Source organism: Temnothorax nylanderi, unplaced genomic scaffold, assembly GCF_030848795.1.
Source record: "Temnothorax nylanderi isolate EJ_2023f unplaced genomic scaffold, tnyl_v1.0 TNYL_tig0179_pilon, whole genome shotgun sequence".
In the NCBI taxonomy this organism is placed as follows: Eukaryota; Metazoa; Arthropoda; class Insecta; order Hymenoptera; family Formicidae; genus Temnothorax; species Temnothorax nylanderi.
Genome location: NW_027249241.1, coordinates 185,539 through 207,041, shown reverse-complemented (window position 1 = coordinate 207,041; position 21,503 = coordinate 185,539). Strand labels below are relative to the sequence as shown.

At 37.5% G+C, this 21,503-nt stretch overlaps 2 protein-coding genes across 7 annotated transcripts in view; one reads left to right on the top strand and one right to left on the bottom strand.

Annotated features, from left to right (window-relative positions):
• The first annotated feature begins 266 nt into the window (after positions 1 to 266).
• Crmp (Collapsin Response Mediator Protein) overlaps positions 267 to 21,503 on the top strand; it is a 23,225-nt gene continuing 1,988 nt past the window's right edge. The window contains exons 1-10 of one of the 3 annotated variants that reach the window (XM_071716230.1): positions 267 to 560; positions 9,924 to 10,018; positions 10,543 to 10,855; positions 11,997 to 12,176; positions 12,714 to 12,827; positions 15,040 to 15,272; positions 15,904 to 16,240; positions 16,497 to 16,652; positions 16,860 to 17,130; positions 17,336 to 20,632. In XM_071716230.1, the coding sequence (XP_071572331.1) occupies positions 522 to 560; positions 9,924 to 10,018; positions 10,543 to 10,855; positions 11,997 to 12,176; positions 12,714 to 12,827; positions 15,040 to 15,272; positions 15,904 to 16,240; positions 16,497 to 16,652; positions 16,860 to 17,130; positions 17,336 to 17,415 (1,818 nt within the window). In that variant the 5' untranslated portion in view covers positions 267 to 521 and the 3' untranslated portion in view covers positions 17,416 to 20,632. Of the gene's footprint in view, positions 561 to 9,923; positions 10,019 to 10,542; positions 10,856 to 11,996; positions 12,177 to 12,713; positions 12,828 to 13,412; positions 13,646 to 15,039; positions 15,273 to 15,903; positions 16,241 to 16,496; positions 16,653 to 16,859; positions 17,131 to 17,335; positions 20,633 to 21,503 lie in introns of those variants that run through there. The other 2 variants (XM_071716229.1, XM_071716231.1) reach the window with 2 other exon arrangements.
• The window catches only part of LOC139778331 (epidermal growth factor receptor kinase substrate 8), a 23,274-nt gene continuing 20,798 nt past the window's right edge, over positions 19,028 to 21,503 (bottom strand). For all 4 annotated transcript variants that reach the window (XM_071716225.1, XM_071716224.1, XM_071716226.1 and 1 more), the window contains exon 10: positions 19,028 to 21,492. In XM_071716225.1, coding sequence (XP_071572326.1) covers positions 21,397 to 21,492 — 96 coding nt within the window. In that variant the 3' untranslated portion in view covers positions 19,028 to 21,396. The remainder of the gene's footprint in view (positions 21,493 to 21,503) is intronic.

Sequence of the window (21,503 nt, the reverse complement as noted above, 5' to 3'; positions counted from 1 at the left end):
TAAAACGGATCTTGGATCTTGTCGCGCTTTATATGCTGCAAGCGTTTTATTTTACATTTTAAATGTTCCCGCGCTTTGCTCCGAATGCTCCGATTGATCGAGGCGAAAGGGCTTCTGGGGGCGTCCACCCTGAGGGCGTCCACCACCAGCTGGCACCCTCACCGCCCTCTGGACTGGAGTAAACGGCGGCAACGGCGCTGACGCGCGCTGCCGTGCGCATGCGCGGGCGCGGGCGCGGGCGCGGGCGCTCGCAGCGCCGGCCGCCGATCGCCGATGGCCGATGTTCAGTCGATGCGCGCAGTTTGCATTGTACGGTACTCCTTTTTCCAGTTTCGCTCGCCTCCCTCCGCGTCGTCCGCGTAGAGAAGAACCCGGAGAAGAGGAGAACGATTCCTCCGAGTTGCACGCTGTGCGTGAAGCGAACACGACATCGTGTTTTGTTTTGCGTCAACGGGACCGAGTGGCTTGTACATCGAAGGGTAAATATCGTGAGAGTGCCGTGGAAAGTGAGTCCGCGAGAAATGAGTACTCCAGTGAAGAAGGTGCCCATTCATCTGCAGGTGAGTGCGTTTTAGCACCTGCAACCTGTAACTGTAAGCTGCCCGGCCCCCGCTGCGCGGCCGCTAGCCGCTAGCCGCTAGCCGCTAGCCTCTTGTTTGGCGGCGGCGGCGGCGGCGAAGAAAAAAGCGTCGTTATTTTTATCTGCGCGCGACGGCGAACGGGCGAGATGGTGATGGACTGATGGAGGATGAGCGAGGAGCGAGGAGCGTGATGACGCGATAAATTGCGATAAACTATCGCTCGATAAGGTCATTGGATTTCAGTTCCACCCCTGCCCTGTTTCGAAATCTGAAAATCTCGTCGACCGCGCCGGGGCGGCCGGGGCCAGGCTTCAACGAGATATTAGCTCTCCCGTTTTTCGCAATCGTGTAAAAACTGTTGAGCAGCATGGAAGTCAACATGGAATTTTTTAGAAAATATTTTCATCCCCTGTTTTAAATACATACGTATCTCGAAGATTTTCATCATCAATAATCATTCTGAAGAGGGAAGTTTTTCCATGCTAAATATATGTATAATATAATACTAAAACTAAATGTTACTGTCGTTACTGACAACGAGAATCGTATCATTGATTTGCCAAAGGGTCCGCCCGCGCCGTGCCACGCCGCGCGCCGCGCCGCGCCGCGCCGCACTAATGTCGTTAGCTCTAGCTGACTTCATTTTTATCTCACTTTCTCAGACGAATTAAGGTCACTTTTCAATCAACTTTGCTCACTAGAGCACTTCCGCGTCTCAAGTGCTCTATAATCTATAATTCTCGCTTACGCTTGAAAATTCGATTTATTTGAAATAGGATGCGTAGTAATTATAAAACTATCACTGTGGACGCTCGAAGCTATAAACGATAAGTGATATCGTGTATTTTTTAATTGATACCGGTTAATAGTTGATAACTTATAACTTTGATGGTATATAAGACGATTTAATCGGCGTGGGCAATGTGGGGATCGTGCTGCATGTTGCTCCCGATTGCATGACAACTCTTGCGAATCTTGCGATTAAACTTTAAAGATACCGTTTATCTTATTGAGGTTATCGTTTGCATATGACATAATGTATGTACACACGCATTTAATCGGACTACTAACGCGGCTGCTATAATAAGAGATTACCTCGTCTATTTTTCGAATTTCACATACATGTATGCGTGTCTTGTCTCGTTAGTCTGTATCTTGTTAGATGAGAAAATGTAAAAATGTTGACGTTAAAATTAACGTATCTCACCAGCATGATTTGTTTATGACTCTGCATCTTGCATCGTATCAAACGTATTAAACGTATTTTTAATCAATTTTTAATCAATGAAAAGATGTTTGTAACGCTCGGCGTAAATACTTGCGGATAATAATATATCCACAATTTTTATGAATAATGACATACGGTTCAAGTTTAAGATATTGTACAATTTGCTAAATTGCTATCTTTATTTTTTACGAGTTCTGATATAGATAAAGTTATTTGCATTATTAAATAAAATTAAATTAATCGAAAACTTTATTGGTTTTTGGATATTTATTAAATGCTTGAATAAACAGGTTAATTAATGTATTTGGAAAAATACATTAATGCACCTTTGGGAATTCTTCTCTTATATCGTGCTATGATTCCAATCGTGAGAGTATCGATGCCAGCCTCATACCTCATACATATCGTATGAGGCGTGAAATTGTCAATCACTCCCCGTTGAGAATATGAAAGTGTTGTGAGACTGCGAAGAGCTGCAACTAATTTATATTATCGATTTTATGACGACTCGATGTATTTTATTACCACTTATCATTTACCTATATATAATTGTACAAGTTGAAGAGTCGAAAGTCAAAAATATAAAAAATGTCCAGTGTAAAATTACGAAATTATTAAAAAGCCGTGACTCTACATTTTATTTTATATCAATATATTTATATTAATGATGCATAAATGATGGCTTGAATTTTTAGTGACTGTTGCCTATATATAGAATTACTTGATGTTTGCAAAGGATATTTATTATACGATCATAAGAATTAACGGTTATAAGAAACGTGCGCGTTATAACGAAAGATGAAGATGAAGAATCGTAATGTCAAATGATGTTTATTCCGCAATTTTGGATACAAACAACTATCGCGAGGCATCACGCACCGCCAACCGCCCGCGCCATGCGCCACTGCCGCGATTTAGAAAATAGGGCGACATTTGCGAGGCGGAAGCTACTGTGTAATGTGCCAACGTCAATAGGAACATTAGGAGCGATAAAAAGAAGCCTCGTCATTAAGTCATTAAGTAACGCCTATATCGACAATCTATTGTTATTAGGTCCAAGTCTGTAGTCTGTATTATACAAATTGTATTATTGTGCGGCATTGGGATATAAAGTGTGACGCGCATACCTGACAATGTGAAAGAAACGTGACTGTTGTAACAGACTCCGATATATGTAGATTTTAGCATCTCGTCTTTAATCAGTACTTGCTAGTTAACACCAATTAAAAGCAGAAAGCTCTCATCCTCTTTCTCACCGATTCTGCAAACGGAACAATCGCCGTACCGTTAGGGTTAGTTTCAAGCGTGTTATCTTTCAAGCGCTAACTGTATTTAACTTAACAATCGCAACGTTGTTTATTAGACTTAGATGAAATAATAACGCGTTTTTTTTCGTTTTAAGACTTTCCACACACATTTCTTCTATAATTATATATATTCGGTGTAGTTAGGGCATTATGCTTGACTAATCGACATTTGTGAGTTTTGTATATACACGCTTGAAAAGGACCGGATCCTCGGTCGAAACGTAGCGTTTTTCGATTAATAAATTTGGCCAGTTGGGTCGATTACATCTTTAGTAATTTTTAATTATCTACTGGCGACTCAAACTTCTTGTTCAATTATATATATATATATATATATATATATATATATATATATTGTAAAAAATCTCGAAAATCCATCGTATCTTTTTCTTCCGCAATTACCTGCGGATTCTATCGAGAGAGGATAGAAAGACTCGGAAATTTGCGCGTGATATGCATCGATACACACCTTCTTCGACTATACACGTACTGACGTACAATGCATAGATGATTTTGATGGGAAAACTTGAGCAGAAAAGTAATTTCGGTAAATTTAAATTCGACAAATTGTTGTCAGGTATAAAAACATTTATATTTATATTTATATTAAATATTATATAGCTAGAGGACAGAAAAAGAGATTTGATTGAAAGAAATAATGTGTTAGGAATATCGTGGGGAAAAGTGAACGTCGCAAAAGCTCAAGCTCACTTGTTATGTGCCTAAGATTTGTAATATAATATAATGTAACGTAACGGAAAATGTAACAGGAAAAATCATACGGTACTGGGACGTGAAGGCCGGCCGGCGCGGCGCGGCGCGGCGCGGCGGCGCGGCCGCGGAGCTCTGCGGCTGCGACAGCCGACTGCCTGCGTCGGCGGTCGGCCTGCGAATCAATAGTTCGTCGACTCGACTCGTCGACCCAATGTCCAGGAACTGCCGATATCCTCTTTATTAGCATACGTTTTGTGACATCGGCTTTCAGACTCCAGAGAGAGCCGATGTTATTCAAGCACGAATAAAAATTAATCGCAGGACGCAGATATCTCCCATGCTCTTTTCGACGGAGAGAAACGCGAGAATCCCTGACGAGATAAAAATGTCGTTGATCGTTGACACAGAAGTAACGAACGCATCACCGCGCCGTCCTTCTTCGATCATTCGACAACCTTTTATCTGTACAATTTCACGAGTGGAACGAGAGTACGCGGGGGATAAACAAAGGCGCGGTTCGACGCGTAACGACGCGTGAGGCGTGAGACGATGCGATATCGCCTCGCGAAAGATGTACAATTACATGGAAGACGTGTAATTAATGGAAACTGACCTGGTTTTATTCGCGTCCTCGCGCGTTGTGTTACGTTTATAATTGTGTACACTCTACGCGTTTATAATTCATTTCAACAGAGAATACGTTATTTTTATCGTCGCTAATTAACCAATAATTGGTGACGTATCCTTGCCATTTCAATTATTAAATGTAGACTATTTATTCTATCGTAAAATAGCTCTTATTATAATCTTTTTACCGAGCATTGTAAGAAACCAACAGCTTAGCGGTTTGCCAAGTTCTCCTTTAATCGTCAGACAAAGCAAACTGAAAGATTTTTATTCGATCGTTCAATTAATTAGATTAACAATAATTAACTGACACAACTATCTACTATTGCGTCACCGTGTGTTTATAAGAATTTATAATAAACTTATAAACTATGCTATTTAGTCTATAAGTAACTTGAATTTCACGTTTGAACGTTTAATGTTGTCATTTGATTCCCAGCACGAGGTAACATTCTATTATTTTCATATAACTCATCAACAACATACGTCCTATTGTGTTTGTGATCCAAGTCGATCTTGATCGAATGTAAAGTTGTATACCACATCCTCGGATATTTATTATATTATCAAATTGTGTTCCAACTCTTTTTCTGAAAAGGAATTCTAACACTTTTCGACACATACACAAGAGCTCGGAATTCCATCAATTATTACAATTTATTACAATGTCGTTATTCTAAAAATATGGTGTTGGCTTTGCAGAGACGGTCAATTGACGTGTGACGATAGATTATCGTCATCGTCATCTCAACGATCGACTAGATCACTAGATTAAGAGATCGACACATATGGCTCTCGAAGCATGTCGCGGTACTATTATCCTCGACAATTTTTGTTAGCTACTTATCTCGCTCTGCTTCCTCCTCTATTCGCGCGTCCATCTATTTTTGGAGTTTTATTTCGAGTTATTGTTGGTCAAAGCGTCAAAGCGACCTCACGCAAAATCCCCTCTTACCGTACAATGTACATCATCGGCCATCGCGTTTTCACGATGATGCGGTATCGTGTTAAATTTGACTAGACCGCTAACAATAAGTCGGTCAATCGAAACACGCGTTGCCAGCACCAATTCTGATTGTGAATTGTGAAACGTAAACGCGATAGAGTCGGATAGAGGAAGCCAGGTGTGACTTGTGTTGGCCGTTTCCGGTGCACCGCGTATTTACGAATGTAGAGTAGACCGACCGGCGCGGCACGCGGCACGCGGCACGCGGCACGCGGCACGCGGCGCGCGGTGGATCGTTCGCGACCCCGTTCGCATCAAGTATAAAGCTATAATAATAAAGCCCATAGAAGTTACGCAAGATCGATATACTAACAATAGCATTGCAGTCTTCTTAACACATGTCAATTAAGAAAGAATCAATGCGTGTGTAGAATGCCATGCAAATAAAGTTATTAATTTTTCATTAATAGGATGTGGGAAACCTTGGACAATATTTTGCGTAGGATTCAGACAATTCAATGCCAGTCTTGTACGCGGTGCATCTTCTCGTGCGAATGTAAAACAGGGTAAAACGCGATTAAATGCGATCGCGCGGGTATATGGTCCAAGGACACACCTTCGTCGCGACGACGATGTCATTTCAAAGAGATCTCTCGTTAATTTTGTGCGGTGTGTGTGTGAAGCTGGCATATCATTTCGTTGAAAATCGTTAATTATTGAAAGTTCTTTATTTTCAATAGTTCTATAGTTCCTGATAGAGTAAACAAATAATTCTGGCCATTAAAGCCGAAAAACGCGTCAGTACAAACTGAGACGCTGTATACTCACGCAGCGTCTCACTTTGTCCTGCGAAACTTTCCGGTACAGTATTTGTCAGATTTTAAAAGATCTGTAGTTCTTCTATCTGGCTATAAAGCCAGAACTCTAAATAATTAATGATTTTCTACGAAATAATGCGCCAGTTTCACACACACTTTTATGCGCAGTCATGAATTAGATGTTCGCACGTCCACGTACGGCATCTCTCATTAAGAGCGAGACGCAATTACTTAATAGGCGCCGATCGTATGATAAATAATTGACAAGAAGCAGTTTGCATGTCTTGCGTAACTATAATATTGAGTCTTTCAGGCGCAGATTAATTTGCTTATGTATATATTTGTCAAATACTGCATGACTACTGTGTGCACTTGGAAGAAATAAAAAACGATTCCAAACGAGTCTAGTTTTCATGAGAAGTGCTTAAATGTACAATATTATTATTTTTATCCTATTTCATAATTTTTCGTGAAATTTCAGTATTATTTTGCTTGCGTTTATTATTATTTAGGAATATACATTTCTAAATCACATTTACCATGGCATATTCAGTGATAATGATATAGTGACACGAATCGTCTTTTAAAGATAGAAAAAAGTTTGTTAATTATGTGTGTCTTTGGTTAAAAAATTTTTAACTATTTCATAATCTTTTTGAATACGAGACATTAAATCCATCAGGTGATTACGCAATGTTTAAAGTTATTTGGCTGTGTGTCGCCCGCTAATATTTGCCGAGTCAACCTGGATTCCGATACCCTGCGAGAGTTTCATACCGGTTCAGACGCAGAGGGTATCTTTCGTTTCTTATAAAGATGAAAGGTAAAAGATACTTGAGCACATTTTCTTTATTTTTTTTCACGCCAGACGCCAGAGCTTTTTCGCGTGATTTTTCGCGATCTAAATTCTAACTGATCATCCTGCGTGTATTTATATCTGAAAAGTCAACGCGTCACAACATTACCTTCAATTAAATTAAATTAAATGAGCGGTATAAATTAGATGCGAGTTGCAGCGAGTTTTTGCAACTTGCACCGCTCCCGCTTCTTAGCTTCTCCATTGTTGATAAAGGAACCGACAGGCCGCATAAATATTGTAACCGAGCAGTAACGGAGATTCGCTGGGAGACCGACCGATCTATCTCATCTATCTACGTTCTCGCGCCTAGCCGGCTTAGCACCGAAAGTCTAAAAGCGGAATCCAATTCTCATACTTCACGAGAGACCTTGAGAGATGAAAAGAGAAAGAGAGTGGCACGTTCTGACACGCCAAATTGCCGCTCGCGATCTAATCGCGAAGAGATATTCGCGATAAGGGATTTTCGCTTACAATCGCGTCGATTCGTGCCGTGCCGGCGAATTCGAGACGTATAGACGTATAAAGACAGGAAGTGTCGGGGACTATTGATTTTAAGCAGGGCCCCTGCCCTGGTCTGGCTTAACGCAACTCGTATTTTGTGTCGTATTAGCCTCGCTTTTACACAGCGAATTGCTTTGTATATAGTAAACAATAACTTGTATATTGTATACAAAATATTTTTATGAGAAAAATCTGTACTGTGTGTTAAGTTGAAAAATTAATTGTATCTAATTAGAGTTATATTCTCTATTTTATCATACATTTCATGTCTTTTTAGATGAGAATATAAAGGTTTATTCTAACTGAGTTCAGAACTAGTTTCTTTGCGCTACTAATTTAATACAATTTATTAATTTTAAAATTATGTGATATGATATTTTTACCGGAGTACATTAGATGGAAAAGATGTAAAAAATGGCGAGATGTTTATTTTTTGGATCAAAATCTGCAATAGTGATACATGAATAATTTTATCTACTATATAATTAACAATTCGCGATAGAAAGAGAGAGAGAGAGAGAGAGAGAGAGAGAGAGATTAAAAATGGAAAAATAAATTTGTTTATCGCGTAATTTATCGACTTGCGAGTGTCGAGAGAATTAAGTCTTAGATACTGATACTTCGTTTTAAGAGTTAATGGGATTTTATTGCTCTCGAGGCACTCTCGCCAAGATTTCACTTAAAAAAATTACACGGTGCCGTATACGTGACGTATCTTAAGAGCATGCTCGTCGAAAATACTCACGCGCCGATTTCTAACACATGAAACGCATATGTTCTCGGCCGTTGCTAATACTACACTTCCAAGATGACAAGGTCTCCGCCCACGTAAAAATACGTCTGCCGATGATCTCTCGGCACATAAAATTCGAAGGTCGAGCATCCGCGTTTCTACATTTCTCACAAAGCTTCTCCTACACGTACCCTACGCCTACCGCTACACTTATGTTCTATATTTAATTTTACATATTTACTGTTGCACCGATTCTATTGAACGTCTGCAATCGATATACCGAATGTCCTAGATCTTAGATCCTAGATCCATCAAAAAGTATATTAGTCTGTTTGTATATTGAATTATCTTTTGACGCAAAACCATACGGAATCGATTTCTTAATCGGTGACGTGGAAGCGTCAGTGGAAGGGTAGCTAAAGTTCACCCGAGATCGAAAGGATCTCGTGAAGCTCGCCCGGAAAAACTCGTTGCCAATATGACTAGTTATGACCAGTCCCATGGGGCGCGAAGAGGTCTAGAGTCTAGCTGGCGTGGGTGGCAACAGCCAGGAATTGTTTTTTCCCGTGACGCCCTGTCTTTATTCCCATCGTCCAATCGTCCTTTCTCCGGGAGCTAGGCGCTAGGTCTTTATATTCTCCCCGCACGCACGAGGGCGAAAAGCACGAAAGCCCTTTAAAAGGACGCTCTCGTCCATGCACCCACCCTGCCATGCACATCATGCAACCTGCGGACCCTGCGGTGTATCAGTGCATACGCAATGTCGGCTCTCTTCTTTTTCGCAATTTGTTCCTCCAAGAAGATAAGGATCGTACACGGGGTACGATATTACGTCAGTAATAAAACAAATGATGCAACTGGAAGTTGCGTCATATTATTTTTTATTTCATACGCGTTGGTCATCGAGATCGTTGACATTAAATGGTAATTAAATCTTGAGTTTTAGTTTCTGTATTATACAAATTAAAAAAAATATATCTAGTATATATATAATTTATATGTAAGAAATGGAATACAAAAGGTATGATTTATCAATTTGATTTATCACTTTTAATATCTATATTCATTTTCTGTATTTTATGGATGGCGTTTGCAAGCATTACATTAATTAAAATTTTCGTTTGTCAATTCAGTTGCATTTCGCTGCAAAAGTAGAGAAATTTTCTTTAAAAAGCACGAGATAACTGTTTGGTTATCGGATCATGCACATCGCGATCATGTACATGCTCTAAATCCGTATCGCGTACATTAGCGGAAGTGCGTGAACCGTCGCTCTCTTATACATCGCTGATTGATAATACCGTAGTGGCGTAGTAGCTATATATACTACATAGCGATGCGCGTGTATATTAATTGCGTATGCCGGATGTTGGAGTCCATCAGTCCATGTCCATGCACGCGTTGCGTACTAGTCGCCAAGTTGCGTTATGCGTTATAGTCGCGTTATACCAAGGACGGTATTCGGGCGAGTCATGGTCGCGAGTGGTCGGCGAGGCTGAATCCTTTACGTTAAATCGTTAATCGTTCCTCGATTATTAAGCTCGTATTTTTAAAACTGTAAAATAAACTATACTCTTGTTAAACTAACGCAAATATTATTCTTTTCTAGAGCTCGCAGAATAGATTGCTAATTAAAAATGGCAAGGTCGTGAATGAGGATGGAGTAATCGACAGCGATGTCTATATCGAGGATGGCATCATCAGGTATGCAAATGCGAGATGCATTTTCATCATACGACGCACAATATTGATTTATATGAGTACATATTCCGCGTTTATATAACGTGTCGTTTGCGCGAAAAACACTTTTCGGCTTGTTAGAGGAAATTGTGAGGCGCGGATCCGCGCGTTTGTTTCTCAAAGGTAACGAGGCATTTTACTTGGCGATATGACGGTATGAGTATCATAGTATATTCAGCTTACGTGTCTAATCGCCACAAACGAAACGCGATTCGTCGTCGCGGTAATTCTATCATGTAGAACTGAATGAGGTGGCGACAGCGAACACGTTTACGTTCGCTGTAATTTATCAAACAAGCGCGACTGGTCATAACCGTTAGATAATCGGTAGACCCGGTAGACCCCGTCCAAGTGTCAATGTCATATGTAAATGCAATATAATGAGATTGATTTGACTAATCAAGCCGCACTTTAGTGTCGAAAGTCCCTCGAATTGATTGTGCAGAACGAAAAGATTAGTTGACAAATATTGTCATTTCTGTTCGCAGGCAAATGGGACGCAATCTCATTATTCCGGGTGGCACAAGAACCATCGATGCTCGTGGAAAATACGTAATGCCCGGTGGCATAGATCCGCACACCCATTTCGAGTTTGAATTTATGGGTACCAAGTCGGTAGATGACTTTTATCAGGGCACGAAAGCCGCTGTCGCTGGCGGTACCACGATGATCATCGATTTCGTGGTACCGCGAAAAGACGAGAGCCTCGTGGAGGCTTACGAGAGATACAGGGAGTCGGCGGATCAAAAAGTATGCTGCGATTATGCGCTGCACGTCGCCGTCACATCTTGGAGTCCAAAAGTAAATTTATTACGATATCTCATAGTTTTTTTTTATATTTTTTCCCTACATATTATAATAAATATATTGCAATCCGATTAAGTTTAGAATACAAATATCTGCTTCTAATCTGTTCTAATCAGTTTTCCAAGCTACTTATTAAGCCGACTTATAGCTTTCTAATTATTTTGAGATAAGTTGTTTCTGATCAACGTATAGCCTACTTTTACGACACGATGCGTCAATCAAGCACTCACTCTTGTAAATGCAATATAATGCTTACGTCAGGTCATCGTGCCATGTGCACTCTCTATTCTGCCTTTTTTACCCGGAACGAGATAATTGCAGCATTTAACACGAAATCTTCCTAAGAAAGAAAATTCATTTAGGCTTGACCTCTTTCTTTCCCCTATTGACCATATGCAAAATTGAAACTGCACAATTTATGACGTTTATACGTTAGACTTACGCGTTGATTGTGTTAATTAGGCGCAATGACAATTGGCGTAACGACAATTTACGTAATTCCGGTGCAATGTAAATTACAGTGCACACGGAATACATAACATTAATCCAATTCTACCTTTTGTAGTTTCCGCTCATTAAGATGGTCGTAATTCAGTTTATAGAAGTTTTAAACAAATTTATTAGATGTTAACACTTGATATTAATAATTCAATTCAATTACATCAATAGTCTTGATCAATCAATATTTATATAACTCGGTTTCTCGTCCAGATTATATTCTTATCCATACTATATGGAGACGCAGATAGAAAATTTAATTAGAGTTAAACTCAATTCTATCGCTAGCTTGTTAGTCTTAGCGTGGTTTGAATCTCTTACGTTCACAGCTTCGATTACCGACATTCAAAGGATCAGTGCGATTCCAAACGTAGGAAAACCAACAAACTTGTTTCGTAAATTGGCGACTGTTGTGCAGATCTCGTAACCGGCTTATAACTACGATTGCCGATCACGCGACTGGAATACCGAGCGACGGCGGATGAGAAAACCATTCGCACGTGCTGCCTGAGGGCACGATGGAAGAGAGTGATTTGCCGTCGAGCCTCCTTATTTGCTGCCGTCAGTCGTACAATCGAAAGGAAGCCGCGTTCGCGATTCATTATTCATCGGTATTCATTGCCTCGTCTGTCTGCAGGTCAAAGAGGACATGGCAACGTTGGCGAAGGACCACGGCGTCGGTAGCTTCAAAATGTTTATGGCGTACCGAGATATGTTCATGCTCAGAGATCCAGAACTGATCGAGACTTTCAAGGCGTGTAAAGAAATCGGCGCCGTTGCTATGGTGCATGCGGAGAACGGTGATCTTATCGCGGAGGTATACATATAAAATTATGATAACGCTATGATAATGATAATGCACAAACTTATCTGAGATCAATTCCGCGTTTCATACATTTTGCTACTTTTCACTATTAATCCTCGCTGATGTCCTTCGGAGATCATGAGATTTCGTTTCAACATTTCCAGACTCCATAGTCCTTTTAAAGTTTGTCTTTAATTCTTTATTTGTAATTTAGTAAGTTATTTGTAATTTAAAAAGAACACATATGCGCGCGCACGCATTCAATGTACACATTTAAATAAAATATATAATAAATTTGTATTTCACAAACTAGAAAATATACAAATATTTTTATATGTGACTTTCAAACTTCTGCTCTTCAAATATTACAATCGACAATTAATCTAAAGTAACATAAAAAGAAAGCTAAGCCATAAAACCGCTATGTGACTTGAAAGTTACGTTGGATAACGGAGGCTCAAGATGTTGTTTGAATGTTGTTTGAAACAGGATTTTAATGCAAAATACAATTTACGAGCTCTCTCTCCTATCGTCATAAACTTGTTTTAGAATGCGAAGAAATTACTGGCCGCAGGAGTAACCGGCCCGGAAGGCCACGAGATGTCACGCCCCGAAGAGGTCGAAGCGGAGGCTGTGAACAGAGCGTGCGTTATCGCGAATCAGGTAAGCGGAACGCTTCGCAATAATGTCGTTGCTAAAACGTTGATATCTCTTAATCGGTCTCGTATATTCGTGTTTCGTTATCTGTTTTGATGTATACTTTATTTCGTCCGAGCACGTAAGACTTTTTTACATTTCACCATTTTTTAAGTTCTATTACGGATGTACTTGGCACCGCTACCCGTAGTGGTATTTAGTTCACGAACGATCATAAATTTCAGTAGATTAGAAACCAGGACGCTGCTTTTCGTGGCATGTGCCCAATGTCCGAAATTCTCAAATCGTGCCGAGATCAAGAAATATCTGTGTCACGCGGTAAAATGCGATAATGGCCTAAGAATATTTAAAAATGCCTACATTCTATTGTATTTTTCCTTTCTAAATCCTCGCCTTATTATCTTTCTTATATCTTTTGAAATTTTATTTTTTCCTTTTTTAATTTTATATTCTTAAATTTCCTCTTTATACACAATCAAAAAAGATAATATTTCTTCATCTTTTACCCTCTTTCTTTCTCCGGCAACTAAAAACGTATTTAGGCACTATCGCATCTATCGCCGTACTAGTATCAAAATTCTGCATGCTTAGGTCAATTGCCCGCTGTACGTAGTGCATGTGATGAGCCGTAGTGCCGCCGAGCAAGTGGAAGACGCGCGTAAACGCGGCGTTTGTGTCTTCGGTGAAACCTTGGCAGCTGCAATCGGCACGGATGGTACCAACTACTTACACAAATGCTGGAGACATGCCGCCGGTCACGTTATAAGTCCACCACTCAGACCAGATACGGACACGCCACGAGTACTCGTGAACATGTTAGATAAGTGAGTCGAAGCTATCGATGAATTTACAGAACGACTTTGACATCGAAGCGAGCTAGAACGTGAATCTATGAAACCATCTGTGTAGAATTGTAGAGATAATTAACACGCAAGCACAATTTGAGGATTCATCGTTAGCAAGTCGGATATGTGTATTACGAGCCAAAACTAGGTAGAGCCAATACAAACTGTTAGTTGTAAACAGCGATATTTAAACATAGATCCGATTGCATTCTTAAATGAATCCCTTGCCAACTATAGCATCTTGTCCGTAAGAATGTTGGAAAACACTTTCGTTTGGAGATCGATGTAATGGTTACGTATCAACGTACTTTCTACTTCTAAAAGGAATAACGCACGAGTGGTCTTTTCCTAAATAAATGAGTCAAGTATATTGAGAGAAAAGTTGGATTTGTAGAGAGTACTGAAAAATCTCGGATGGAGAAACTCGATGTTTCTTCGCGACTTTACTGTTAATTATCTTTATTCTATCGACTATTTGATAGAATATTTTGAGAAAAATTGCGTTTCTCAAATAACATTGCAGCATGTACGTATATATTCGGGGCTCAAAGTATCGATTTTACCGAGTCTTGGGTCTACGCACACCATTGATTTTATTCCCTCCACATACTTTCTATCCCGCTTATTAGCGGAAATTGGTTGCAATTGCAGCAATAGTAATTCTAGTTATCCAGTTTCTATGTTATTCTATGTCCAGCTAGACGCTTGCGTGACATACGCGCAAATTGCACAATTATGCCGTCCTTTATTTGTCCGTTCGCATATTGAAATTTATATTTAATAGTTCCGTTGAAATCCGACTCGCATGCATATTGAAAGTAGCCACCATTATTTTCGTTCTCTCTTTGCTCTTTTATTTTTATTTATTTGCCTGTTACGTGTACAAATTCCTCTTACGATTATTTTTATTGGACTTAGCATTGCGCATTATACATATGAAAATTTTATATAAAGGTTGATATAAAAATATGTTTTATTAGAAACTTTTTTAAAAGATAAATCTGAGCACAGCTGAAAAATATTTTATGGCTTTTCCATTTGTAAATTTTATATTTATAATATCAATACTTGGCATGACATACGTACGTTTGGAATTTAAAATATGAATATAATTTTACATATACCTACACATGTGTTTTATGCATTTTATATTAAATAAAGAAATTAATTGCTTTAATATTAATATATAAAGCTGATTCTTGTATGTAAAATCAAAGGTAATAGTGATTAATTTTAGTACTGGAGCATTTTGAAATTTTTATCGAATTTCAGTATAAATTTGTTTCCAATCGTAAATTGCTTTGTCTAGTATATAGACTAGTCGAGAGAACGTAGCAGTTATTTCAACGAGAGAATAAAAATATCGACTTTAGGTGAATAGTCCGTTGTACATAACGGCGATTTCGAGCAAGTCGGCTGCCGATGTCGTGTCGGCGAAACGATCGGACGGTATCATCGTTTTCGGGGAAACCCTGGCGAGCACCATCGGTATCGATGGTAGCGAGCAATATGGCAAAAACGTGGAGAGAGCAAGGCGTTTTATTACTAACCCTCCGTTGCGGCCTGACCCAACGACACCTGCCTATCTAACCGAACACCTGGCCCAGTAAGTAGAGTCTCCGATGTCTTTATAATGGCTGGGTTCACCCTTTTCGCATCATTTAATTGGATTATTTTTATATTATTATAAAAGTTATAGATATTTATTTCCAATTGAGTGGAAAAACATTGGAAGTAAGAAGAATGTCCGATGGTTTTGGCACATCGCGCATCGTGTATATTATTATATATCATTTTTCTTTCTATTTATGTCTCAGTGTATTGAATTATTCATTTCTTTAAAGAATTCTTTTTCCGATTTAAGAACTGCGTTGCGTTATTTCGCTCAAACATTCGCTCAAACATGGCGATAAATTATAATAACAAAATGACGGGAATGACATAAGCGTAATTCTTGATCTGGATATTAATAGCTACGACGTAGGAAGGTACGACCATTGCTTGCGCGGTGCAGCGCATTAATGTTGATTAAGTAAACGGAGGAAAAAATTGTTGGTTTAAAGACTACCATTAAATGACTACTGTTCCTCAACTTTTAATCATTTGACGTTTGCTATTTAATTTCGTATTATTAATTTCGATTACTTTAGCCTATTCGATGTCAAGGTAACCACTTAACTTTTGTTTTCTTTCCGAGAATTCAATCTTCAGACGCACTAATATGACCATTTTTTCAGAGATAATCTTCAAGTTATCGGTAGCGACAATTGCACGTTCAGTACTGAGCAGAAGGCTCTGGGCAAAGATGATTTTACGAAGATTCCCAATGGCGTGAACGGTGTGGAGGACAGGATGGCAGTGCTCTGGGAGAAGGGTGTACACGCTGGCATAATGGATCCCATGCGATTCGTTGCGGTCACCAGCACGAACGCCGCCAAAATCTTCAACCTGTATCCCCGAAAAGGTGTTATAGCCGTCGGCTCGGACGCTGACATTGTCGTCTGGGATCCCAACAGGAAACGCACCATTTCCGCCGAGACCCATGTCCAGGCCGTTGACTTCAACATCTTCGAGGCAAGTTTGATTGAATCATCCGCTTTCAACGAGAAACGATAGTTGTAGTATTGCGCAGCACAGTATTGTGTGCGTTATATTTAGACAATTATTTTCGTCGTAATATATATATCTCTGAGATCTATAACATTCTCAGCGCGTCGTATAATTCTTTCTGGAAAAAAAAAATGGATTATTGAATTGCGCGATTACGTTACAACAATAAAAATATCACACGCGGCTGTAGTTTAATTATTTAATTAATGGTCGATTACAGGGTATGGAAGTGACTGGCGTACCTGAATACGTGATTGTCAGTGGACGCGTATGCGTGGACGAATGTGAGCTCAAAGCTGTTCATGGCTTCGGAAAATACGTAAACACGGATCCATTCGGCGCTTATGTGTACGACATGATAAATGACAAGGAAAAGGTATGACATACCGATCCTTTTTTCTTCTTTCTTCCCACTTCGCTTTCTGCCGCTATTTTTTACAGATGGGTTATTTTTAAATAATAATGTTAAAGTAATTATATTTTTTTAAATTAAATTTGAAATTTTTAAAACTTGATTAGAATAAAATGAAACATTAATAAAAATTTTATTATTGAAATTTGACATTATATTGCAACTGCGTAGAGACCACGTGGAGTCGCACGAACCGAAGCGGAAGCGAAGAGACATGCCGATGAAGACGCCGCGATTGCGAAGGCTAAGGAAGAAGCGAGAGCGGCTGCAGCTATGGCTGCGGCACGAGCCAATCAGAACGGTTCGATTCACGATAGTCCAAAGATAAAATTGCGATCTATTGCTTGTACTTTACCAGAATCCGCCGTGGTGACACCATCCACGAAGGGCCCAAGACTCGAAGGGCAGAGAAACCTACAAGATTCTACTTTCTCTATCAGCGGTGAGTCTTATTATAAATTATTTTTTGAGTCTTCAGACATACGTGGCATATATTTTCTGGTGGTCTCATACTAATGAAGGATAAGTCTAATTCTAATAAATTGTTTGAGCTTGATATCGTAAGCCAATTGTGGGAAATACATTAATTCTTATTCATTTGTTTTATTCTTCATATTGTGGGAATATAAGCGCGGTTTTTCTTACAGAGGATGTCGAAGAAGCACGCAGGGCATGCATTCGCGTAAATAATCCACCGGGCGGGCGCAGTGCGGGAGGCTTTTGGTAATTTTTACAAAAAGAAAGAACATCAAGCTTTATGTATAAGGATCACTTAATGCAAGAATTGAATGGGATTTTACTTCTCTTTTCCTTTCTCCTTTGTCATACTCCTTTCATCCGTCATAACACACGTACACACCCTTCTTCGTTTCAAAGAGTATCAATCCGCTTTCAGGTTTGCTATTCATTAAATATTACACTAATGTAAATCGTTTTCACATTGTATTCCTATCGGTTAAGGTCTGTTCCATCGAAGAAGGGGACGGAAGCCACTGACCAATAGGTTGTACGTTCATACATATATTCATATTAATCATTCAACTTTCGCTTCATTATCGCTTCATCGATGCACTGTATCGTTGGCGTGCTTCAATTATCTTGGTCCATTTCCTGATTTCTAAATTATTTAGAAATTATTTTCTTCGATTTTTTTGACAACGTTATGTGTTAATAGATTTTCTTTAAGATCACTCATTATTTTTACTTCAAGATTTATTTATTGTTGCATACATAAAAGTGTACGTATAATTATATAATTTGTGTTATGTCATAAATCACAAGACATGTATTTAACATCTGAGCGAAAAATACTATATTGGACGAAACATTTTTGAAACAAAGACTTTCATAATATGTAAAAAAGTTGATAATATTTTATGACTATATACATATATATTGTATTTTATAAAATTTATTTCTGTGCGTTCGGCAATTATATTCATTACGAACGAACTCTAAAAATCTCACTTATTGTTAGAAGAAAAAAAACCATTTGTTATATATTATGAACTTCGGTATAGGAGATAAAATATTTGTTTTCTTATTTCTTTTCTTATTCTTATTGTATGATGTTTTTTTTAATTCAAAAGGAAACCTTGTAATGATGATCAGGATGAGATTTCTTATCTTGTGAATAAAATCAGGTGTGATATTAGTCACATTATTAATAAGACAGTTGCTTGTTTATTATCCATGATAAGGAGAATTCGTATTAGAAAACTGTTGTGGGGCTCAAAGAAACATAGAAAGACGTAGTATTTTAAGTTACAACACTTGCATTGAGCCATCGATAAAAAGTTATGTTTATTTATGACGTGAAATGTGTTACATAAATATATTTATATATATATATATATATATGGACTAGTTGCATCTTGTGGTGTAATTATATGTATGCTTGTATTTAATAGAGAAACCATTAGAATTTTATTTCAAATTATACGAAATATTTCTAAGTCAAGAGTAAAGACTTTCCATCAGTACAATTATTTTATCGTTAAAAGCTATAAGTTGAACGTGACATTATTTTGCATACTGGAGTTAAGAAACATATATGTTTATTTCGATCCAATTTATTTGTCTGATTTATTATCGCAACAATGCACATAAACGTTAATATTACTTTGCATTACTTTTACGAAATAAGAAAATATTTCAGTGTAAATGTGTAAACACGTTTAATTAGATCGTTGAATGTATATATAAAAAAGTGCAGTTTTAGTTAAAGTTAATTTAAAAATAATTACTGTTATAATTCTCTATATAACTCTATACAACTACTGTATCGCAGAAATTTATTTGTGTTTTATTGGAGGTTTTCTAAATGAGGTTGAACAATGTTGCATTCTAAATCTGTTGCGATCAATTAATATTCATCATTCGTTATCCATTACAATCAACATAAGTATATACAATCACTATAAGTCCGTAACATAAGCGTGTAAGCCGAAAGAATCTTGTCATTCGTATTAATCACCTTTTTATGATCACGTTTTCGATAAATTTGTACTTGGTGTAAGATTCTAGAGGTAATACGCCAAAGGAAAGTAATTTTAGGTCGAATAATGATTTATACTTTGATAAATAATGAGAGTATCAATTATCAGTGAATCAAGATTTTCCGTTTAGCATGTAGATTTATGTAAATCCTATCGGGAGAAGTTTACGGCAATGCTAATACCGATTCTCCGCATTCTCTGCGTCCGCGCGAGCGCATGATATAAATTATAAAAAACGACGCACAAACTTTTGTTCGCCCATATCATCACTGTAAGATTATTACGATAAGAGAAAAATAGGAAATCATGTTATATAAATGCATTCTCTAATTGTAAGAACTCTTTTCTTAATTTAAGAGACACTCATTCACAAAATCATACGTTCTCATAATAATACACATGTCGTTATTAATCATTTCACGTAACCCAAGTTATTCGACATTCCGATTTGTTACACTCTAGCTCCTTTTATATCTAAAATATTGAACACTACTTTCCTCTACCAATTTAACTCTTTCTGATGATTTAATCACATTATTAACACTTGAAGTATATAATTGAAAATACCGTATCACTACTGAATTTTCTTTAATATAATAATGATAAGGAATGACAAGAATAATAAATCGTAATCACTTAATCATCATTACGTAACAAGTGTTAATTGTGTAATCATTCATGTGTAAAAGAACAGTTAAGTCTTACGACTAAGAGCTTATGCAAGTCAAAATATGAAAGACCAAAGCAACGTTAGAAATCAAAAATTTTCTAATAGATTTTCTATCGAAATTCTGCCGACATTTCTAGGCATCTGTACTAATGATAATCCAGTACGTTTATTTGAAATAGTATAACGAGTTATATTCATATAACTTATGTAATAACTTTTCTAAAAGTTGCATCGACACAAAGTACATTTGAGCAAAGTTTTTTATTTCTCAGTAAATTTAAAGTCGTTTTGAGAGAGACTGAATACCTTGAAAGAGATTTACACATTTAAAAAAAATTTATTTAATAACAGTTTTATTTTAAGTATTAGCACAGTGAAGGTAGCGAATTATAAGATAAATTATTGATTCATAAAGTATCTTACATAGCACAGAAATATTTTAACGCATTGTTATCAATTAAACTTCACAGAGAGTTATTATTATACACTTTGCACGTAACGCTGTTGATATTTTATGCCAGTGTCGAAGATTTTTATGTTATCACTGTTGGATATCTACAGTGACATTTATTTATTTAAATGGCATATATAAGAGTGCTTTTAAGGACAAATAGCATATTACAATTATAAATGTGTTCACGTTACGTGACCTCGTGTCGAGTACTCGGAAAAAATGTATAGTTTATCGGCATAAATGACACATCTAGAGTATCCTATTTATGTCTGTTATGATGATGTATGTGATCGCTTTAAATAAATATAACATGAGTAACATAGTCCACTATTTTCCTTAGCGATTGACCTTAGACAACTTACTATAGATCTAATATATACATATATTGACCGTAACGTAAAGAAGTAGAACACAGGTATGTAAAAGAGATACATTTGGCCGATTGTTACTGTCCTTTTCATTAATTAACGATTTAATTAACAATTTGTGTTGAAGATATATAATTGAAGATAAATTGATGATTATCATATCATATATTTATATTACACATACTGTAATTACATATTCTTTTATAATTGCTATCTTCTAATATCATTACCGCATTCGAGTATATTCCCTTTGCAACATTTAACTTAATTAACATTTGAAACATTTGAATTTAACTTAAAGTGCTCAAAATGTTGCTGTCGAATACTAAAGCGGTATGTAAGTTTGTTAAAATATAATGGATAATATTGCTCGCAAAAAGAACATCACAGCTAATTTATTGTATATAGCGCATGCATGCCAGCTTGCTGAAAATCTTTGATACGTGGTATGGCTTTAACTCGTAATAAATAATTATCACATTACGTGAGATAAAATAAGATAATTCGATATTTTTTCGATAGAATTTTACACTTTGGTACCTTCCTATAAAATATTATGAAAAAAATATGCATTGTTGTATTTTATCTTCCATTTTTCTAAATTTGCTATTCTCACGTGATAACAAAGCGCTTGCACATATCGCTTCGATATTTGCATCATTCCAAGTTCCTGCAGCATTCCGGTTCGCATATATTGAAATATAAGGAATATTATGATTCACTCTCTGACTTCATCCTTATCGTTTAATTTTTCCGCTCTTTGACGCGCTTTTTCTAAAATTTGCTTGAGTTCTGACGATCGAGCAGTTTTGTACTGTAAAAAAA